Source organism: Pelmatolapia mariae, linkage group LG9, assembly GCF_036321145.2.
Source record: "Pelmatolapia mariae isolate MD_Pm_ZW linkage group LG9, Pm_UMD_F_2, whole genome shotgun sequence".
In the NCBI taxonomy this organism is placed as follows: domain Eukaryota; kingdom Metazoa; phylum Chordata; class Actinopteri; order Cichliformes; family Cichlidae; genus Pelmatolapia; species Pelmatolapia mariae.
Window position 1 is genome coordinate 29,298,843 of NC_086235.1, and position 20,415 is coordinate 29,319,257.

The 20,415-nt window shown below is 39.3% G+C and overlaps 1 protein-coding gene across 4 annotated transcripts; it reads left to right on the forward strand.

Annotated features, from left to right (window-relative positions):
• The first annotated feature begins 1,810 nt into the window (after window positions 1–1,810).
• Window positions 1,811–18,957, forward strand: LOC134634758 (copine-3-like). Of its 4 annotated transcripts, XR_010094873.1 has the most exons (17): window positions 1,811–1,908; window positions 8,786–8,974; window positions 9,125–9,304; window positions 9,426–9,500; window positions 9,598–9,669; window positions 11,394–11,474; window positions 11,591–11,680; window positions 13,611–13,709; window positions 13,825–13,911; window positions 14,079–14,138; window positions 14,272–14,405; window positions 15,327–15,381; window positions 15,506–15,557; window positions 16,561–16,694; window positions 16,797–17,033; window positions 17,120–17,402; window positions 17,662–17,770. XR_010094873.1 is itself a non-coding variant. In XM_063484114.1 (16 exons), exons 2-16 carry the CDS (start codon window positions 8,816–8,818, stop codon window positions 17,803–17,805), a joined length of 1,659 nt encoding a protein of 552 aa, XP_063340184.1. In that variant the 5' UTR covers window positions 1,811–1,908; window positions 8,786–8,815; the 3' UTR covers window positions 17,806–18,957. The 4 variants fall into 4 exon arrangements, 3 of the variants coding, with proteins under 3 accessions (XP_063340184.1, XP_063340185.1, XP_063340186.1); XM_063484114.1 differs by lacking the exon at window positions 17,120–17,402 and having other exon boundaries at window positions 17,662–18,957; XM_063484115.1 differs by having other exon boundaries at window positions 17,120–17,774.
• Window positions 18,958–20,415: the final 1,458 nt, after the last annotated feature.

Sequence of the window (20,415 nt, forward strand, 5' to 3'; positions counted from 1 at the left end):
ATACCATCTCCCATAACATGCCATAACATGGTAATACTGTAGCTAAATAAAGATTGCATTCATTCTCCTTTAAACAGAGCAAGTTCCTCTCCTAAGTGCTTTAGGGTGCTGAGGCTTATAAAAAAAAACAATTAAAAAAATTAGCACACCCTAAAAAATGATGAATGAGAATATAAGTTTCAATCTCTCTAAGATCTCTAAGCTAAAAGGTAGAAGGAGTGGAGTGGGTGTAGGTGGTAGGAGGCAGAGATTTTTCTGTTTTTTTCTTGCTTTTAATTGAGTCATTTCTTTCTTTTTATTCCTTTAGATATCCTCAGCCACCTTCTCACTGTTTTGCTGTGAATCTTTCCTTCCTCGTCCTCCCATTCCTTGTAAATTTTGTTTGTTATAAATGCGAGCTCATATAAAGACAGGCTGTATTCTACATCCTACAGTCTATAATATCTTGGAAGGATCAGAAAAACAAACTCAATAAACATGAGCAGTAATGTTGTGGGGACGAAGCTGGACTCCCTTAAGTTGGTGTCAGAGAGGCGGATGTTGTCCAAGATAAGGATAGTGCTGGACCTCCCACCCACTCCATGACGTGCTGGCCAGTCACAGGAGGACGCTCACTGATAGAGTGAGATTACTCAAATGCACCACTGAAAGACACAGGAAGTCATTCCTGCCTGTGGATATCTCTCTGTACAAGTCCTCCATTTAATGCACAAATACAGATGGCTGGTTGTTGGAAAACAGACGTCTTACAAGTCTTTACTTTGGCTACTTTATTAAATGACACCAAAACAGATGTACTTGTTTTTGAAGGGACTACTACACACTATAAACATTTTTGGGCTTTCCCACACATTTAATGGTCCTCACTGTTTTTCATAACAAGAACTGAGGAGTTTTAGAATTTCTTTTTTCTATTTTGAAGATTTTGTCCAGTTTCCAGCTGTGTTAGCATGATGCCTTTTATGGAAAATTTGGGGCAGGGATGTTAAAATCATTTTACACTGATGGCTACATATAACCCACTATGATCTTAAGTAGGCAGGGCAAGGGAAAATCTTAATAAGTTAAGAGTAAGTTAAAGAAGTGCAATTTCAACAACACTTCTCAATTTTTCTGCATGATAAATATATAAAATTACTGAAAACGTTCTGGTAGCTCACCAGACTGCCCTATATCTAAAAATCATTCACAACTTACAATCTTTAAACTGAAATTTCTATAGTAGACAGTGAAGAAATGGGAACTTTTCTGCCATTTAATTGTTTGACTTAAACTAAACTTACAAAAATACAGTTAAAAGTCCAAACATGTATACCTTCCTTCATATTTTCCAAAGCTGTCAAGAAGGCCAGATTGGAGTCTTTGCTGGGCCGATTGTGGCCCCCGGGCTTTATGTTTGACATCCGTGACTACAGGGCAACATGTAGTGGAACCCGAGTGGAACACACAGTGTTAGCTGCTAAGAATGGTCAACGATCACATGAGCACCAAGTAGTGAGCTGGTTGGTAATTTACTTAAATTATGGTATCACTTTAATTCTAAATAAATGTACGAATTCATGTGTTTTTATCGTTTACTATTAAATAAAATAGTTCATTGTCATTTCCGCGACACTAATAGTCCTCCATACACCACCCGCATGGCTATGATACGCTTTTGGGCTGACTTCGTAATGGCACAAGTTGTGTCCTTGTTTATTATTTTTACAGTATATGTGTCTGTGTGTGAGTTTTATACCTTTTTGTCTCATGTAGTTCGTACAGTTTGGGAGGTCGTGTTTGCGGTCGGTACGTGAAGTGAGCGCACTGGACTCCGCCCACTACCACTGAGCTAGCTGTGCTGTTACTGCAGCAGCTGGAAACAAACCACAGCACCGCAGCAGTGTCGCTAGCAAGCAAGCTTACGAGGTAAGCTACCACCGCGCTAGTCTTGACATTTGCAATTGTTCAAGAGTTTAAGCGCTGCTGATGAATTCCCACAGAGTGTGTATACTTTTTCTCGCGTCATGTGACTGTCGCTGATAATAGACCCATTCAACTTAACGAGTATAGAGAGTTCGTAGGTGTGGCTTTTCGCGTGGTGAACAGCCACCACCTTTCTGTGTTTCTTTAGAGAAGTTTTTAGGCAACTAAATCTAATATTGTAACGTTAATTAAGGTTTATTTACTATGTGCTAATGTTTGTCAGTTGTCTCTGATGGATTGACTTCTTGTTCTATAATCTGGGAAATGTGTGTCAAACATATCTCTCGTGAATGATATCGAGACATTTTTAAGCTAGAAGGATATTTCTGTCACGAGATGGAAGCTCCAACCTTTTTTTGGGGGCAAAGCAACTTTGATAAATTCTTTATTTATCAGTGTAAAAGTCTCATTGACATTTAAAATGTCTTTTTCAAGAAAGGTCAGGCCAAGAAGGCAGCAGAAGTTCCAACAAATATACGCTGACAGTTATATAAAAATGTTTTAAGTGACCAAAAAGGATTAGTTTTATTATATTGTAGAACACAGAGTATGAACAAAAACACAAAGATAGTTGCAAAACACATGGAAACACGTGTTGAGGGGAGTATCGGCATAGATATTTTGATATAACAGATATGATTCATTCTCTATGCTGGTATTTCCCTGCTGGTCACATCCTCCACTGCTTCATGGTGGTTGGTTTTAATGTAAATGATTAACCCAAATCCAAATGTAAAAAGTACATTAAAATACAATGTATAACATATCATGTATATAAAAGCATCTTCCACTGACTGTGCATTATTATTAGTACATCTGTAATTTCTAAATGGCTTTGAATAAGAACATTAACTAGAAAGCCAACAGATATTACACTAAAATACTAATCATGTGCTTTAATATAATGTAATAGATCAATAATAAGGGGACTGATTATTTGGCTGACAAATAATCTGTGCAAAAGTCTTGAGTCATCACTGATTTCTTTATTTTTCCCTTCCAAGCAGCCACACATTTATGTAGGTTCTTGAGCAATCGTTCGCCAGGCTTTCTCTTTGGACATTGACCGCTCCTCAGTCCTTGTCAGTCCGGTCCTTGTACCTGACCATTTTCGCAGGAATGTTTTGTGTTTGTTAAGCCATTTAACACTGACCTGCGAACCATTCAAACAAAACAATAAAAAAGAAAGAAAGAAAGCCTCTAAAACAGCCTTTAAAAAAGAAAACAGCTGTGGCAAAACAGCAATACTCCGGTAGCTGGAGCGCCTGAAAAAATACCATGAAATCATGGAAATATACAATCATGACATAATGAAAACTTTCCGTAGTTAAAACAGGGAAATATTCCTATTAAAATACAGTTGTTAGAAAAAACAGATTTTTGACATTAAATATAGACTTTATTCTTCCTCAGTCAAACAGCAGCACTCATGCGATTGTTTTGCCCCTTAGCTCCAGCTGTAGCGCCCAGATTACTTACAGCTACTTCCGTGCAACTGATATAAGATGCGGTAAGCTGAAGACAGTTTCAACCGTCTGTTTGTTGAAAAATATTAACGGACCGCACTGCATTTTCTTGTTAGCAACGGTAACGGCGTTGTAACGGTAGAAAAAATAATTAGTTAGATTACGCGTTACTGAAAAAGTAACGCCGTTACTTGTAACGCTGTTATTCCCATCACTGATGATGACGCTCTGTTCTAATACATTTAATCAGGCCGAAGTAATGTTATTAGTTAGGTTTTATTATGTGACTTTAAGTGAAAAATCCGGGGCTTTTATTGCATAATTAATGTAATAATATGTTATACCACCCATTTAAAAAAGACAGAATACTTTTTAGTAAACTAGTAACTGGGTTTAAAATGACATTTATACTGTGGTTGAGAATTTGATGAGATTTTGTTTTACAATGACAAATCCTGTGGCTGAACATTTAATTCTGTTAACAAGTAGACCACATCAGAAAGCTTCTAACAATTTTACATAAAAAATAAAAGTCCACTATTCAAATGGTTTTTAATGAGCCATAAAAACAAAACAATTAAAATTAAAAAACATCTAGCAGTTGAACCAAGGGTACCCTCAACTTACAGTCACACTGAACGTGACAGGTTCCCCTGGTACTGCAGACACCTAAAGGTTTTTGGACACATGTAGACAGCAAAGTTATGTTTCAGTCTAGGTGCAGGTGACAGCAGGTACAGTTTAGGTGCATTTAAACAATTACATTAGAAACTAGCAGGTTTAAAAGAACAAAAAAAACCTAGCCTTTAATTTGCATGTGTGTGTAGCCAGTCTGGCCTTCAACTCTATGTTGCTGCAAACTGCGTTGTGTGGTGTGAATTAGGGCTGCCACGATTAGTTGACTAGTCACGATTACGTCGACTATCAAAATCGTCGACGACTAATTTAATAGTCGACGCGTCGTTTGAAGCTTTGTAAGATCACAAAAGCCGCAGGAATAAGTAGTAGGATTTAAGAGTGTAATAACGGACTGAAACAGAAGATGGCAGCACTGACATGTACAAGGATGCCAGCTGCCGTTAAACCCCGAAGAAGAAGAAGTAGCTCTATCCCAGAATTCATAGCGCAGCCCAGCTCAGTTTCCAACAATGGCGGCAGCTAGTTAGTTTTAATATTACTCTTATTATTCTTTCTGGGTCACAAAATAAACGTTTAACATATTTTCAGGCGAGAATGTAACTGTGTAAACCTCAAATATCTGCTCAGTTTATCAAGACACCACATATTTTCAAAAGCGCTCCGACGTTTTCGGAGACGTCTGTTACCCACTAGCTCGATAGCTAGCCGGGGGCAAGGCTCACTAGAGCCGGTGAGAATACCAGACTCCGGGCAAATCGTTTTCATACCCACCGCTGTCTTTCGCTACTCAGGTTAAACGTGATATATAAGTCACTTAGATAACTTAAAAATGTTATTGTTTGGCTTTTTTTAGTATTTTATTTGTTCCTGAGTAAATCGGTTTGGCTGAGATTAAAGTTATAGTTTTTACACAGCTGAATAAACGTCAAGCAGACAACTGATTATCAGAAGTGTGAGATGCTCGAGAATATACTCCGGTGTCCTGTTATATTTTAGATAGCAAGGAGCAGACGGCTGAGTTTATTAAACTCCACCGAAACAATCTGCAAATTTCATTAAAATTTAATAAACTATCATCTTGTCTTTATTTTTAGTTAGCACATACCTGAAACACTTAAAGCTGTAAGCTAATGATAGTTATATAAGAGCAGATCCATGCTGGTGCAATAAGCTGTACATTTTACGTCCAATGGATGCATGATCTCAGGGCTCGCAAAATCGCTAGCCCGACGTCCCGGGGCTAGCGATTTTTCCAGTCGGGCTACCAGAATCTATCCCTGCCCTGCCCGTCGGGCTATCATAGGAAGGAAAAATATATGTCAATGCTTTTGCATTCTTTCGGAAATGTAGCTGGGTAAATATGTCATTGGCATCGGTGAACCACTGCCAATATGTGACTAGGGCTGCTCAATTAATCGAATTTTAATCTAAATTACGATCTGGGCTTTCAACGATCATTAAAAATGACTGAGCCGATTATTAGCACCTCCCTCGTACTTTATTCTCGCGCTGCTCCGTGTGGCAAATCGAGCGCACCTCTCTGGGTTTCGAATACGCGGCACAACAATTAAGAGGAGCTAACAGAGGGAAGCTCGGAAAGCTAAGCAGAAGTTATTTGGAGAGGAGAGTGACTGCCGTTGGTTGAAAAGAGAGGTAAAAAAACCCTTCAGTGGTGTGGAAACATTATGGGTTCGTGGAGTCAGACGTGGATCAAGTAGACATAGCGTGTAAACTTTGGTGTTGTAGCTGCACCACAGAGCGACATGGCAAAGTTTACTAAACATAGATGTTTACATTTTGTTTTTTATATTGCAAACATTTGCACTGTTATCAGTATTTGCACACTATTTTATACTATTTTTGACAATCTTTAAAGCTATTATTCAATACATTTTTATTGTTAAATAAATATCATCAAATAATCGAGATCTCCATTTCAGTGAAAATAATCGTGATTATCATTTTTGCCATAATCGAGCAGCCCTATATGTGACATATTGAAATCGCATTTGAATTTGCGCTTGTTTTTTGCTTTCACTTTGCAATCGCGCGAACTGTGTATAGAGAGCGACAGTACTGATTGGTGAGTGATGATAATTTGCGCACCAATTCCTCTGACATCGTCTTATCAATCGTTAGTTTACTATCAAACATGACAAGTGAAATCTCCCGCAGGAAGCTTAAACATGTGAGAGGTTGATCGCGCAGAGAATCGCTCAGTGTTATGTGAGTGCGTGTGTAAAGGCAGCAGGATATATATTTTAGTTCTGCTGAGCCAAATAAGACAGGTCAGGGTGAAGAAGTGACAGCCAAAGAAAAGCTTACCACAAAACGGAAAAGTTATGACAAATCAGACTATAAGGTAAAAAGAAAGTGCAGCTTTATGGTTTCATGGACAAAAGAATTTCTGTGGCTGCAATATGACAAGCTAAATAACCAGGGGTGCACATAAGTGGTCCGCAGGTGCGCATTCGCTGTCAAAATAAAATAGCGCACAAGATAAGAAGTTGCAACGCGTGTTTGCGTCCATAAGATTTTCTGGAGGAGGACAGACATTTGTTTAGAACTCTTAAAGATGTCGAAGGAGCTCCTTTAAGCAATTACTTTGGTGTTCCTCCACCTCCAAAGAAATGTCAGATGGAGTCCGAACCACAAAAGAAGCGCGTATTCTAGGAAAAGTGGTTGCAGGAGGTGAGCTGGCTTTAAACAAATGATGAATGCACAGAGATGTGGTGCAGAATGTGCCATGAAAATCCCACTCTAGCGGACAAAAACAGTGCCTTTTATATGGACGCAAACGCGCGTTGCAACTTCTTATCTGGTGCGCGTCTTTTATTTTGACAGCGGATGCGCACATGCGGACCACTTATGTGCACCCGTGTAAATAACACAATGTTCTGCCGGGTGTGTTGTTGGTTTCCCTCGATTTCTGAGTCGACGAGCGCCTTTGTTACTGGGACCAGTAATTTTAAGAAAGGCCCCCATTAGAACCCATGAGAAATGCAAGAAATGGATTATTGCTCAGTCTGCAAATAACATACTAAAAATCAACCTGAAAAATCTGTTTAGAACAGCGTACTATGTTGCAAAGAGTGAACTACCATTGGCAAAATTTAGCAGTCTTTGCAAACTTCAAAAAGCAAATGGCCTAGATCTTGGTTCCACTTGCCTCTTACCTGTGATTTCAGTGGAAATTTCAAATTCAGGATCTGACACAGACTGATTCCTGTTGTACAGTTCTTACAAGTTCATAGAAATTTCTGTTCAATTACAACCAAGTATTTGAGTTGATGATTGTAATTTTTATACAATATTGTAATTTGTGTTTCAACAATTTTTTAATTAATATTTTGTTTCCGTTACAATATTATACTTTAAAGTATAATATTGTAACGGAAACAAAACAGGAAACAAAACATAAAAAAATTGCTCCCTTTTTTATTCGGGCTACTTAAATTTATTTTGGGCTACTAAAAACTGAAGAGTCCCTGCCCGAAGGGCTACCAGGGATTTTGAAATTTTGCGAGCCCTGGATCTGATTAGTCGACTAATCGCAAAAATAATCGGTGACTAGTCGACTATCAAAATAATCGTTTGTGGCAGCCCTAGTGTGAATTAAGTGTTTTAATTAAGTTGGTTCGGGCTTTGCCGGCTGAAATGGGTTCATTCCGCCAAAGCTGTTTACATACAACAGAAATTCTGTGCAGTTACTTCATGTGACTGACTGGGCTCCTCCATGCACATCTTCAAGAGAGAGGGAAGAGTAGCAGAGAAAACAACTGGTCGCGGCAGATGGCTGCCCCTCCTCGAGCTAGGTTCTTCTGGAGATTTCTTCCAGTTAAAAGGAAGTTTTTCCTTCCCACTGTCACCAAAGCCCTTACTCATTGGGAGTCATATGATTGGGGTTTTCTCTCTGCTTTGTATTAGTATAGGGTCTTTACCTTACAATAGTGCCTTGAGGCAACTGTTGTTGTGATTTGGCGCTTTATAAATAAAAGAAATTTAAGTGAATTGACTTGAATGAGAAACCACCTGCATGCTCGCACAGCAACTGTCTAAATTATAAAAAAAATAAAAAACTAGAGGAGGTCAGGAGAGAGGTGTGTGTTTATAGCCATAGATAAAATATTGTGGATGTATTGGAGATTTTCTCAAAATCAATGGAATTATGAATGCAGAAGAGGATTTTGATCCACCTTACCTGTAGCATCTGTAAAGCGTCTGATTGGCAGTGGCTTCATTTTTCAGCATGCAAATAATCCCAAACACACTGCCAAATAACTAAAAACATACCTGGGTAAAAAAACAAACAAACAAAGGAACCATATCAGTCATGGATTGGCCTCCGCAGTGGCCGGAGTTGAACATTATGGAAGCAGTTGGGATCATCTCAACAAAGAACAGAACAAGAGGAGACAAAATCGGAGAAAAGCTTTAAAAGTCCTTCCTGGAAAGCCTGGAGAACTGTTCCTGAAGATCACAGAAATTACTATAGAGCTTGCCTAAGAGAGTTCTGGCTCCATTGAGGAATAAAGGCAGTAATTCCAGATACTGACTTCCAAGTTCATTTGAATTTATGTATCTTTGCATCTTTCGGTAAATTGCTGCACCTATTTTAAATGAAAAGTTTAAGCGGAGCTCAAGACTTTTTGCACAATACTGTATTCTATGTTCTCCATGTTCACTTTCTGTTTATCCACATTTATGGTTATCAGCTCTTGTGAGTTGAGCGTTTCCGGGCTGCGATGGCGGCAGTTGGAGTCCAGCAGACGAGGGTCGCAAACTGTGTGACCAAGGTGTCGCTGAGCATCTCCTGTGACCATCTGCTCGACATGGATGCATTCTCAAAGTCCGACCCTCTATGTGTGCTTTTCATGAACTCCTCTGGAAACCACTGGTTTGAGGTAAGTAGGTTTTCGTTGTGTGGATTTGAAAGGCCAGGATTGCTCATACTCTTAAAAAATTAGAGTTATCAATTTCCAGTTTTAGGGTAACAGCTCAACTTTAAAAGTTCCTGAAAGAAAATCCTTGACTGTGAAACGTGTTTGTGTTAGGTTGGCCGCACGGAGAAAATCGAGAACTGCCTCAGTCCCAAGTTTTCCAAGCCTATTGTCCTTGACTACTACTTTGAGATGGTGCAGAAGTTGAGGTTTGAAGTGCACGATATTGACACTGAAAACTGCAGTCTGCAAGAGGCTGACTTCCTGGGACAGCTGGAGTGTACCTTGGGACAGGTTTGCCATCTTTGATTTTCATTACAAGCCATTTGTCTATATATATACTGAAAGAGCTATAAGTGGTGGGAAGTGGTATTGGCATTGTTTAGTGATGACTAAGATGTGTCTTTCTGTTCAGATCGTGTCCTCAAGAAAACTAACAAAACCACTTGTTAAGAAGGACAAGATGCCTGCAGGAAAGGGAACCATTACTGTGAGTTTCTTTGAGTGAGGGACGCAGTGATTTGGTGAAATCTGAGTGAGTGCACTTATTTCACATTTTTAATTCAAAACTACTTCTTGCTCTCTAGATATGTGCAGAAGAAATGACTGACAACAGAGTGGTGGCATTTGAAGTCGCAGCAAGAAAACTGGACAAAAAGGTGTCAAAGACTAGAAGGAATTATGTTCCTGAAATCAGAAATCTTTACGCGGATGATTTGACTGAAGTTACTAACTCTTACTGGTCACACTTTATGATTAGAAAAACATTTAACACCACTCATCAAAAGTTTGTGCCACTTTGAAAGGTTATGTTTTTATATTTAGAGAAACGCACTTGAACTGATTAAAATTGTTTTGGGTGAAAATCAGTGGTCATAGGCACACATTTGTAGTGTTTCCAATGAAAAGCTGTGTTTCAGTGACATATTGTGTGGATTAAACAACCAACAATTTAGTTAGTTAAGAAAATGCCAAAAATTGAAGTCATAGGGAGGCATGTACCAGTTTCCTCACAAACAACCATAACCTATTGTACTGGAAAACTTTTCATGAAGCTGCAAGTGTATTGTGTTAAAAGGCCAGAAAATTAGCCAAACTGTTCTTCTTTTTAAAACAAGGATTGCCACTCCATGCAGGCATTTCTCAATGATTTCACACAATGGTGAGAGTTTGCAGAGAACAATTCAAACTGCTCTTACCAGAATAGAAGGAGAGATAGGGTAAATGGACTGATTCTTATATAGCACTTTTCTACTCCCCCAGAGCACTCAAAGCGCTTTATACAACATGCCACATTCACTCCACCCCCCTATCCTTTGAAGTGCTTTCTATTCATACTCCGACAGATGCATCAAAGAGCAATTTAGGATTAGTATGTTGCCCCCAGATGCATGCCAGACTAGGGGAGCCAGGGATCGAACCACCAACCTTCCGATCAGCAGATGACCTCATGAGCTACAGTCACCCTAGAATAGGAACCAGAGTACAATTTAGCAAGTGGGGGAAAAAGAGACCTTACAGATCGTTGGTCGGCCTCTGGATTCTGAGAGCCAGATTGTCCTGGTTCAGATGTGTTTGATCCGTTGGGTTTGCATTAGGTAACACAATGTTTGAAAATTCGCCAGTGTTCTTCTTCTTTTTTTTTTTTTAAACAATGATTGCCACTCTATGCAGGCATTTCTCAGTGATTTCATACAATGGTGTGTGCTAATCCTTTCAGAGAAGCAAACTGCAAACTGCTCTTAAAAGAATAGAAGGAAAGATAGGAACCAGGGTACAATTTAGCAAGAGGAAAAGTAAGGTAGAGTCCTAGTTTGGGAAAAAGAAACTTCACAAGATCCTTGATGGGCCTCTGGATTCTGAGAGACAGATTGTCCGGGTTCAGATGTGTTTGATCCGTTAGGTGTGCATTAGGTAACACAATGTGCACCTACAGAATGTGGATTTTCTCAAAATGATTTTTGATGAATGTCTCCATTAACCTTTAATTGTCACTGATAGCATTTCTGATCAATTCAAAGTTCTATTAAATGCAAAAATGTCTTTCTTTCCAAAACGAAGAAATTTCCACGTGAAGCCAAACTTTTTAAGTGTCAGGGATGTGACAGCTAAGATGATTGCGTCTGGAAATTTGTCTGAAATTTGATTGGTCAACTCGAGCTGTGCCTGTTTAGTAAGTGTAGTTTAGTAATGACTCTTGGACACAGTTACCTGGACGTAACTCCAGGTGAAAAAGTGTAAAGGCAGCTGATGAGCAGTGATCGATATCGTGTTATAGTGGTATAAAACAACCAGTCTGATGTCATTACTTTATCCTCACTTTAGAATTTACGGTGTAATCTGTGTTTGTTGTTGCCTGCTTTTTCCTCCCTTTTATCTCCAGGATTTTTTTGGCAAATCCGACCCTTTCTTGGAATTCTACAAGCAGACAGAAACTGGATGGCAGCTGGCTCACAGGACAGAGGTAAACCTGCACTCATTGTGTTTGAGGCTTTCTGGCGCACGGGGAAAAGTGTTTAAAGTTTGTACAGTTACATCTCGCAACAGTGAAAGTCTTTCTGTATCTGTGTTGTTGTGCAGGTGGTGAAAAATAACCTAAATCCCGTTTGGAGGCCATTCCAAATCCCAATTCAGTCACTTTGTGCAGGCGACGTCGAGAAACCTATCAAGGTACACACACTCATACACACATAGAGTAACCTTTTTTTCCTAACTGTCTGCAGAACTGAAAGATGTGAAGCAGCCTGTAAAACTGGAAAGTTGGGATGTACTAATTGTGAAATTCTGGAGTGGTGCTGATGTTTGAAATACCAAACTGCTACCCAGTGTAGCAGGGAGACAACATAGGTATCGTTAGAAAGTTGGGTTTTTTTACACATATATCCTAAAAACAAACATTATGACTACTGAAGCTTTTATTTTCACCGTTTTTCATCTCGGAAAGATTTGAATCGTAAACGTCCTCTGTTGTCTCCCTCTTGCATATCCTTGATTTTACTGCCACTAAAGAATTGTTGCGAGTCTTAGTTTATGTTGTTGTTGTTTCCATCCTCTAACTCTTATTAAGGCAAACTTATCAGGAAGAGATGCTTTCCAGTCAACAGTACACGTGAGGTAACTGTCGACAGTGTCAACATGGAATGTTGTTAATGTGAAGGATGCAGGGTCTGTGACAGGACCGGCTCAAGTCCTGGATGCATCTACATCTATCTTAAAGGAACGCACACTTTTAAGGAGTTTGGCCCATTGGTTAAATTTACCTGATCATTTACTGACGCAGTGTGGGAGCGCCTTTAATCAAATGTAATTAACAACACTTTAAACTATGTCTAAAAATGATCTCTGATTACAAAAACATTTAACAAAATCATATTTTTGAACCTTCAAATATTCCTGTTAAACAGGATATGAAGCTTATTTATGAAGTTTACTGGTGATTGTATTTGGTGGCTCCACACTATATCCCGTTTTGATCCTGGGAGGAGACACAAATCCGTTGAGGGTTGTGTCAGGAAGAGCAAAAAATCTGCCAAATCAAACATACAGAGCTATCTGCTGTGGCGACCCCCTGTGAATAAGGGAGAAGCTCAAAGTAGCCCACTGATTCTATTTAATTTGATATAAAGGTTTAGGTAAGCTAACCAAGGGGTCAGTTTTCCAAATGGGACAAGTTTTCCATTAAGATGGATCCATTTTTTTACTTACCCATTAGCTTTCATAGCTGTTGAAGAGTCACTAGTGTGAAATTAGTCGTAAAGAGGAATATGGTGCTGCACGACAATCCTTTGGTTGCTAGCGGGTTGCTGCAGTTACCACTTCATTGAATGGAAGATGCAGATGTGTCTGCAAACACAAACTATTCTCTAAACGGCAGTGAAATATGCAAACTGGAAACAGGGACTGTTCGCCTTCAAAGTGAAAGTTGTGCTGATTGCAGAGGGTCAGTGCAGTGCTAAGGCACAACTATAGCTTTGAGGGTGACAATCCCCATTTCCTTTTTCAAACGTTCAATGAAGCTTTTTCAAGTTTCACTACAGATTGGAGAACAAATAGCACGTATTTGCAGACAAATTAGCATCTTCCACACCAACTACTTGCCACAGATGGGCAGGTTTTTGGTGCAGCACCATCTTTGCAACTGATTTTACGTAGCGACATCCAGCAACCTTCAGTAACCACTTGCCACCCGGTCTGGGAATTTAGATTTTTCCTAGTCAACAGAGGTTACTGAGGGGTCACCGACAGACTGGTTTGTAGGCCCGTGTGACTGAGGCCTAAGATGTCCATGCTGTGTATGGAGCTGTTTGTGTTTTCCATGTTCTCTCAACGCCGAAAGTGTTACAGAATCTACTGTGTGTGACTGTGAGCAGGTCCTGTAATCGCTCTAAAGGAGGATTTCTGTCACCCCATTTACCAGCTTAGATGGCCTCTGTGTGTGTGTGTGTGTGTTTCTGGTTGACGTTTTAGTATCATGAAGTCGCCTTACATTTGAAGCTTCACGCCCACCATGCTTTTGCCTCACCTACTTTGATTTCCAAGCGTCGCTGATCATTTCAGTGCAAAATTTGGTGATTCCAAGTCCCACCTCTCTGTTCGCTAGATTGACTGTTATGACCACAACAACAGCGGCGATCACGACTTCATTGGAACATTTCAGACCTCACTCAGTCAAATCCAGCAGGCAACAGAAACATTTGCGGTGAGTTCATGTGTGTGTTTGTGTGTGTTTGCCAGTTTGGACATTTTGCTTAAGAATAAGCAGAGGGGGAAAAGTACATCCTGACGCCTGCATGCTGTGTTTCTCTTCTTCACAGGCGGAATTTGAGTGCATCAACAGCAAAAAGAAAGAGAAGAAGAAAGGATATAAAAACTCTGGCATCATCATCATAAAAAAAAGCAAGGTACTCTGGTTTTAGATGTTTTTTAATATGTGTATTTGATATGTTTTCTTATGTTTTTTAGATATATCATTAGTCCTGTTGTTTATCTGCTAGAGCACAAAAACAACATTGTTTACCCTTTTTAATAGATGAGTACTACTGCACAGTAACTCTTGTGGTATTTACAGATAGTGAGGGAGTACACGTTTCTGGATTACATAATGGGAGGCTGTCAGATTAACTTCACTGTAAGTTTCACATTTATTTGTTAATCCTAATCCTTCCAGTTATCATTTGGAGACACACCTGACATTTTATGATTCATTCATAATTAACTGACGTTTATTGAAAATGCAACACATCCCTCTCGGGGCGGTGCAGATTGCAATTGACTTCACAGGCTCCAATGGGGATCCCAAATTCCCCCAGTCACTCCACTACATCAACCCTCAGGGCTACAATGAGTACCTGGCAGCCATCTGGGCGGTTGGTAATGTCATCCAGGACTACGACAGGTAAATACATACATAAAGGATTATGCAGGTGCAGAAAGTAAGTCTGTTTTCCTTCATTCAGAAAAATTGTAAGTCAGACCGATTTAAAAACAAGCTCCACCGTAACTTTTTCTTTTCTAGTCTTAAAGGTTTCTGTGCACTTCATCAGTTCATCTACAGTAATTTCAATGCAATTTAACATGTCGTTTATAAGTCTTAATATGCGCCTCACTTTTGGCAAACTCACAATCATTCTTACAAGCCTTGAAAGACCTAATATATCACAGTACTAGTTGTCCACATTCAACAAGTTTCAAATAATGAGGTCAGTGTGTGGGCATGTAATCCCTTGTGAGCCAAAACCTCTAGCTTCAGACTGTTTTACTCGTGGCTGTGTGAACACTACCAACTCAGCACAGAAACCCACCTTCCTCCTGTTCAAGTTAATGAGAGAGTCAGTCAGGAGAAAGGTGGCTTAAACAGAGGGGAGGGGGCTAGCAGCAAAGGTGGCCCGTGGTGAATATGGTGCTGGGAATGAATATAATAGATCTCTGCTCTCATAATACCATGATAGTAGCAGCAAAATACTAATAATCTGACTAGTACTTATCTGTTATTTTGAGCGTTCATTCCTAATGCATGGATGAATAACCGAATTCCCAGCAAACCACTTAATGCAGCATGTCAGCTGACAGGCATTAAGCCAGAGCACCAGCTTATCATCCTGATATTCACTAGTTGTCTTGCACTACAGGAAAATAAATGATTAATAAAGTGAAAACATAACAGCGTGAGAAGCAAGGCCGGGATGTCTTGTTTAAATAGAACCATGAAGAACATTAATGTAAAGAGTCTGACAAAAAGACTTCATTTTAAATGTTCACTGGTCTTTACAAACTGACATTAACAGTCTTTATTTTTGTATTGCTTCCTTTTGCACAGTGATAAGATGTTCCCTGCTTTTGGTTTCGGAGCACAGATTCCTCCTGCATGGCAGGTGATTGTTGCACTTTTCATGTTTGCGTACATCTGACACGCGACAGAAAGATTGTTTGTGTTGTAGATCAGTGTAAGCCATTGCAGATACGATCATTTGGGATCTGGGTTGTTTATGTGTGCAGGTCAGCCACGAGTTTCCCATCAACTTCAACCCATCCAATCCATTTTGTGCAGGTAATAACAGACTGAATGTAATGTGAGATTTGTTTCACACTGCCATGTGTTTGTATAAACATTAGCAGTTATTTAGCACCGTGGAGGTGAGTGTCTGTTCAGATTTGTCAGTGTGCAGAACAGCTGCAACACGGGGAAAACAATTAATATGTTTTACACTAAATAAGAGCTATTTTAATTTTAACATATTAGTAGATTTATTTATGCATCTTGTTCTTCTCATAATTTAATTTCTATGTTGTGACCTACTGCTTAATAAACATGGACGTACCTTTGGGTATAAAATTCAATTCAATACAGTTTTATTTATACAGTGCCAAATCACAACAACAGTTGCCTTAAGGTGCTTTATATTGTAAGGTAAACACCCTACAGTGTTAGAGAGAAAAGTCCAACAATCAGATGACCCTCTTTTGAGCAAGCACTTGGCGACAGTGGGAAGGAAAAACTCCCTTTTAACAGGAAGAAACCTCCAGTAGAACCAAGCTCGGGGAGAGGTAGTGATCTGCTGTGAGCAGCTGGGGCCGAGGGGAAGAAGAGAAGACAAAGACACGCTGTGGATGAGAGCTAGAGATGAATTATATAACTAATGATTAAATGCAGAGTGGTGAATTAACACATGGAGAGTCTAAAGAGGTGAGTGAAGAAGAAACACTCAGTGCATCATGGGAAGCCCTCAGCAGCTTGTTCCAGTGTAAGTAAGGGAGGACTGAGGTTCACCTGATCCAGCTGTAACTTTATCAACAGAGATCATTTTAAGGCTAATTTTAAAAGAAGAAAGGTTTTCTGTCTCCTGAATCCAAACTGGGAGCTGTTTCCACAGAAAACAGACCTGAAAGCTGAAGGCTCCGCGTCCTATTCTACTTTTAAATATCCCAGAAACCAAAACTCCAGTAAACCTGCAGTCTGAGCACCTTGCTTTAGTGCGGTGATACGGTACATTCCATCAGCCTTCGTGTAACTGTGACCCGTGACGTTATGATTTTTTTTGTGTGTGTTTCAGGTGTAGAGGGTGTGGTAGCTGCCTACCAGCAGTGTCTGCCCCAGGTGAAGCTTTACGGCCCAACAAACTTTTCCCCAATCATCAACCACGTCGCCCATTTTGGAAGACAGGCGCTGCAGCAGCAAACTGCATCTGTGAGTTACAGAAAGTTTGGAATCATTTAAAGCAGTCCTAATGTCAACTGACTGTTCCACTCTGCTGCTTTTTTTTGTTCCTGTTGTCCTGATGATTCACAGCAATACTTTGTTCTCCTGATCATCACTGATGGAGTAATCACGGACATGGACGAGACACGCAACGCCATCGTCAACGCCTCTCGTCTGCCCATGTCTATCATCATCGTCGGGGTCGGAGGGGCGGACTTCAGTGCCATGGAGTTCCTGGATGGAGACGATGGGGTTTTGCGTTCGACAACGGGAGAGAACGCCATGCGGGACATCGTGCAGTTTGTGCCATTCCGGAAGTTCCAAAATGTAAGCCGTGGTGAGCTATAAAGCACACTCTTTGTCCAGATGCACCAACACCACCAACATTTGAATGTTTGCACATCTTATTTCAGGCAGGCAGTGCAGCCCTTGCACAAAGTGTACTGGCAGAGTTGCCTGACCAACTGGCCTCCTTCTTCAAGTTATTTGAGCTGAAGCCCCCCACTGAACCGAGTCCTACCTAAAATGTGCAGGAGTACCCCAACCAACACGCTGATCGTGCCCCTCATCCTTCCCTTCATTTGATCCGAGCTGCAATCAGGATTTATAAATATCATAGTAACCTTGCTTTTTCAAGGTTATGTCATGCCTTGATTGTTCACAGTACGTGGTGCATTAAGTCATCAGATACTGTAGGTTTGTATGAGCACAAAACGGTAACTTAATGATGCACGATTCTGTCGAAGCCATGTGAAATTTTCTAGCTTTTCTAGCTCTGGTTTTATTGGCTGTAAGAAAATGTGACTAGCTTAAACTTTAAACACCTTCTCTTGGGTGCTATGCTCAAATTACAGCTGCAGCTCTGCAACCTTCCTGTTTTCTTTTCTAACTGCATGTTTCTGTGTGTGTGATTGGCAGACTTTCACTGTTGCTCTGTCTCTGCCCTTTGTCTCAGTGTCCTAAAGAACTGCTTGCTCAGAGCATCCTGGCAGAAATCCCAGATCAGGTGTCTGGCTTCTTCAACACCATGAATTTGAAGCCGCTTGAGAGCTGCACTCCTACTTCTGACCTCTCAGCATCTGCGCCACCCCTTCTGTGATTTATTCTGAAACTATCTTTCCTTCTTAATGTCTTACCTACAAATGTCTTGTGATTCCTCACTTGGAATTTTTTAGGAAAACTTCCTGCAGCTACAGGGTAAAGCCATACTGCGTTAATGTTATCAGAGATTTCCTAATATATGCTAATATGTGGAAATTTATGTCAGTTAAGTGCCAGATATAAATGTTGCTTTTATTTTATTACCTTTATTAAAGGATTTATTGTAACTGTGTTGTATTAGGTGAGTTGTTATTGACTGTTGGTCACATGACAGGGTCTGGAGTATTTAACTGGGTACTCCAATTTTGTGCTTATATCATCTCCTCTGTATTACAGCCATAACTTTGTTGGTTTTCACCATTTCATGTTGTAATGGAAAGTATACATTTCAGTTTAATACGTTTTAATTTAAAATTTCCAGCAGATTTCAGGTGTGATGTAATAAGTTTTACAAAATGAATCCATATGTACTGATCCCGATGTTCAAAATAATACATTTGTTGTTCTGTTTTTATATACGTTTTTACAGTTATGTGATTTTGATTAAAAATACTAAATGTGCTTGCATGTCTTAAACAAAAAGAATCAAAGTGATTAAGAAAATCCTTTTTTTACACAGTGTACTTTTTTGATTTTTACTTTGTCTTAAGAGAAAGTAGCAAAAAAATGTACTTCAACATTTATTAAATCCCCCGATACATTTCCCTTGGTGTATGTGTAAATTCATTGTTGATATTTGGAGCTGTTTACACTGATGACTGTGGCGTTGCCTTATGCACTATACTTGTCTTTGTAATGGACGCTAACTTTGTCAGTATTTTACTTTGTTATAAAACACAATGGAAGGAAAAATGCCATGAGTTATCCTTCTGCATTCTTGTCATGGTGAAAAAATACTGCAACAGCCAGTTTTGCATGTTGTTCTTCGTGTCTGTGTGTAATCCAGTTCAAGAAATATTTCTGAGCTTTTACAGGTGAGACTTCAACTCAACTGGTGCAACTAAAGCAAAATCTCTTCCCTGTCAGTTTTGGTATAAATCTATATTTTAAAAAAATGAATTTTTGGTGTTCTTTTTTTATTCAATGCTATTTATATTCCTTATTATTCTGTTTTATTTTCTCTTTATATATATTTTTGCAGGTAATACAATAAAAGTAACAATAATAAACATAAATATATTGAAGTGTGTCTCGTATGCTTTTATTTTCCAGTAATACCTGCAAAATAAATCATTAGATACTGCGACAGAATGAAATGCCATGACTGCAAACTTAGAAGAACGCTGACCTAGACAGAGCAATGATATATATTAAGGCAGCATCATTTTCAAAAGTCTGGAGGCAGATATGACTCAATGATGTGATAATGCGATTGGGCTTGAGTACTGTTATTTTTCATTAACATGAGATTAGAGCAAGCGTTTAACCAGTAGGAATGTCACTAATTACATTTACTACTTTAATCCACTATTACTTCATTTAGGTATTTCTATATTGTGCTCATTTGTGTTGCACCCTTGTTGTAGAGTGCTGCCCCCCAACTTGTATGCTTTTAAAAATACTTGCTTGTTTGTCCAAAAGCCTCTTATAACCTTCAAGTTAAATTTTAATTCACTAAAATTAAATAATTGTAAATATAATCTTAGGTTTCTGAAAAACATCAAATGCTTACGCGATGGTCTGCAACCCAGTGGAGAGAAGCCACTGAGCAGCCCAACTTTCTCCAGGTGAAATCGGTTTCTCCTGGTGATGTTTTAACACAAAACATTTAAGACAAATAAGTTTGTAATGAATTAAATGTCTGCTGAAGGTTACGGATGGTTTAATACATACATTAATCACATGCAGTAGTACGGCCCCATTTAAAAATATTACCCAAAACACTTCACCGAGCAACAAAAACAAGTTTCCTCAGTGAGTGGTAGAAATGGTACAAACAGTAAGTTATTAAAAATCAGAATTATATTCAAACTCTGACTGAAATGTTGCTTTTGACAGCCACTCAAAACATTTCTGAACATGGCCATGACGAAACAGAAACCTCACAAAACCAGAGAAATTTCCTTAAGATCTTAGATCTTATAAGCAAACATGATGTATTAGTGAAAAGACGACCGTCACAAGGTCCCACAAATGCAAAATACATCAGCAAAAGCACTCAAAATGAGATTCTGGGATGTTTAGCTGCAGTGGTGAGAGAGGAAATCCTCAAGAAGGTTCAAGAAAGTTAGCATTTTTCTATTTTGACACATGAGACAAAGGACATAAAAAACAAAAACTGAGCAGTTGTCTCTAGTTGTAAGATATTATTATGATGGTGTGACTCAGGAGAGCTTCCTTGAACACCAAAGAGCAGAACAACTGGATGCTTCCAGTTTAAGAGAGAAGATCATTTGATGTCTGGAGAAGTAAGGGATGTAATATAAAGAGAACCTGGTGCGCCAGATGATGGGGCTGCAGTGATGAGTGGCAGGGGCTCTGGTGTCCAAATAAGAGTTAAGGAAGTTGCCAAATATACATTTTATGTATGCATTTTATGTTCACTGCAGTGCTCAGTGTTTAAATCTTGTCATTGCTGACTCTGTGAAAATGTCGCAGAAGCTGCATG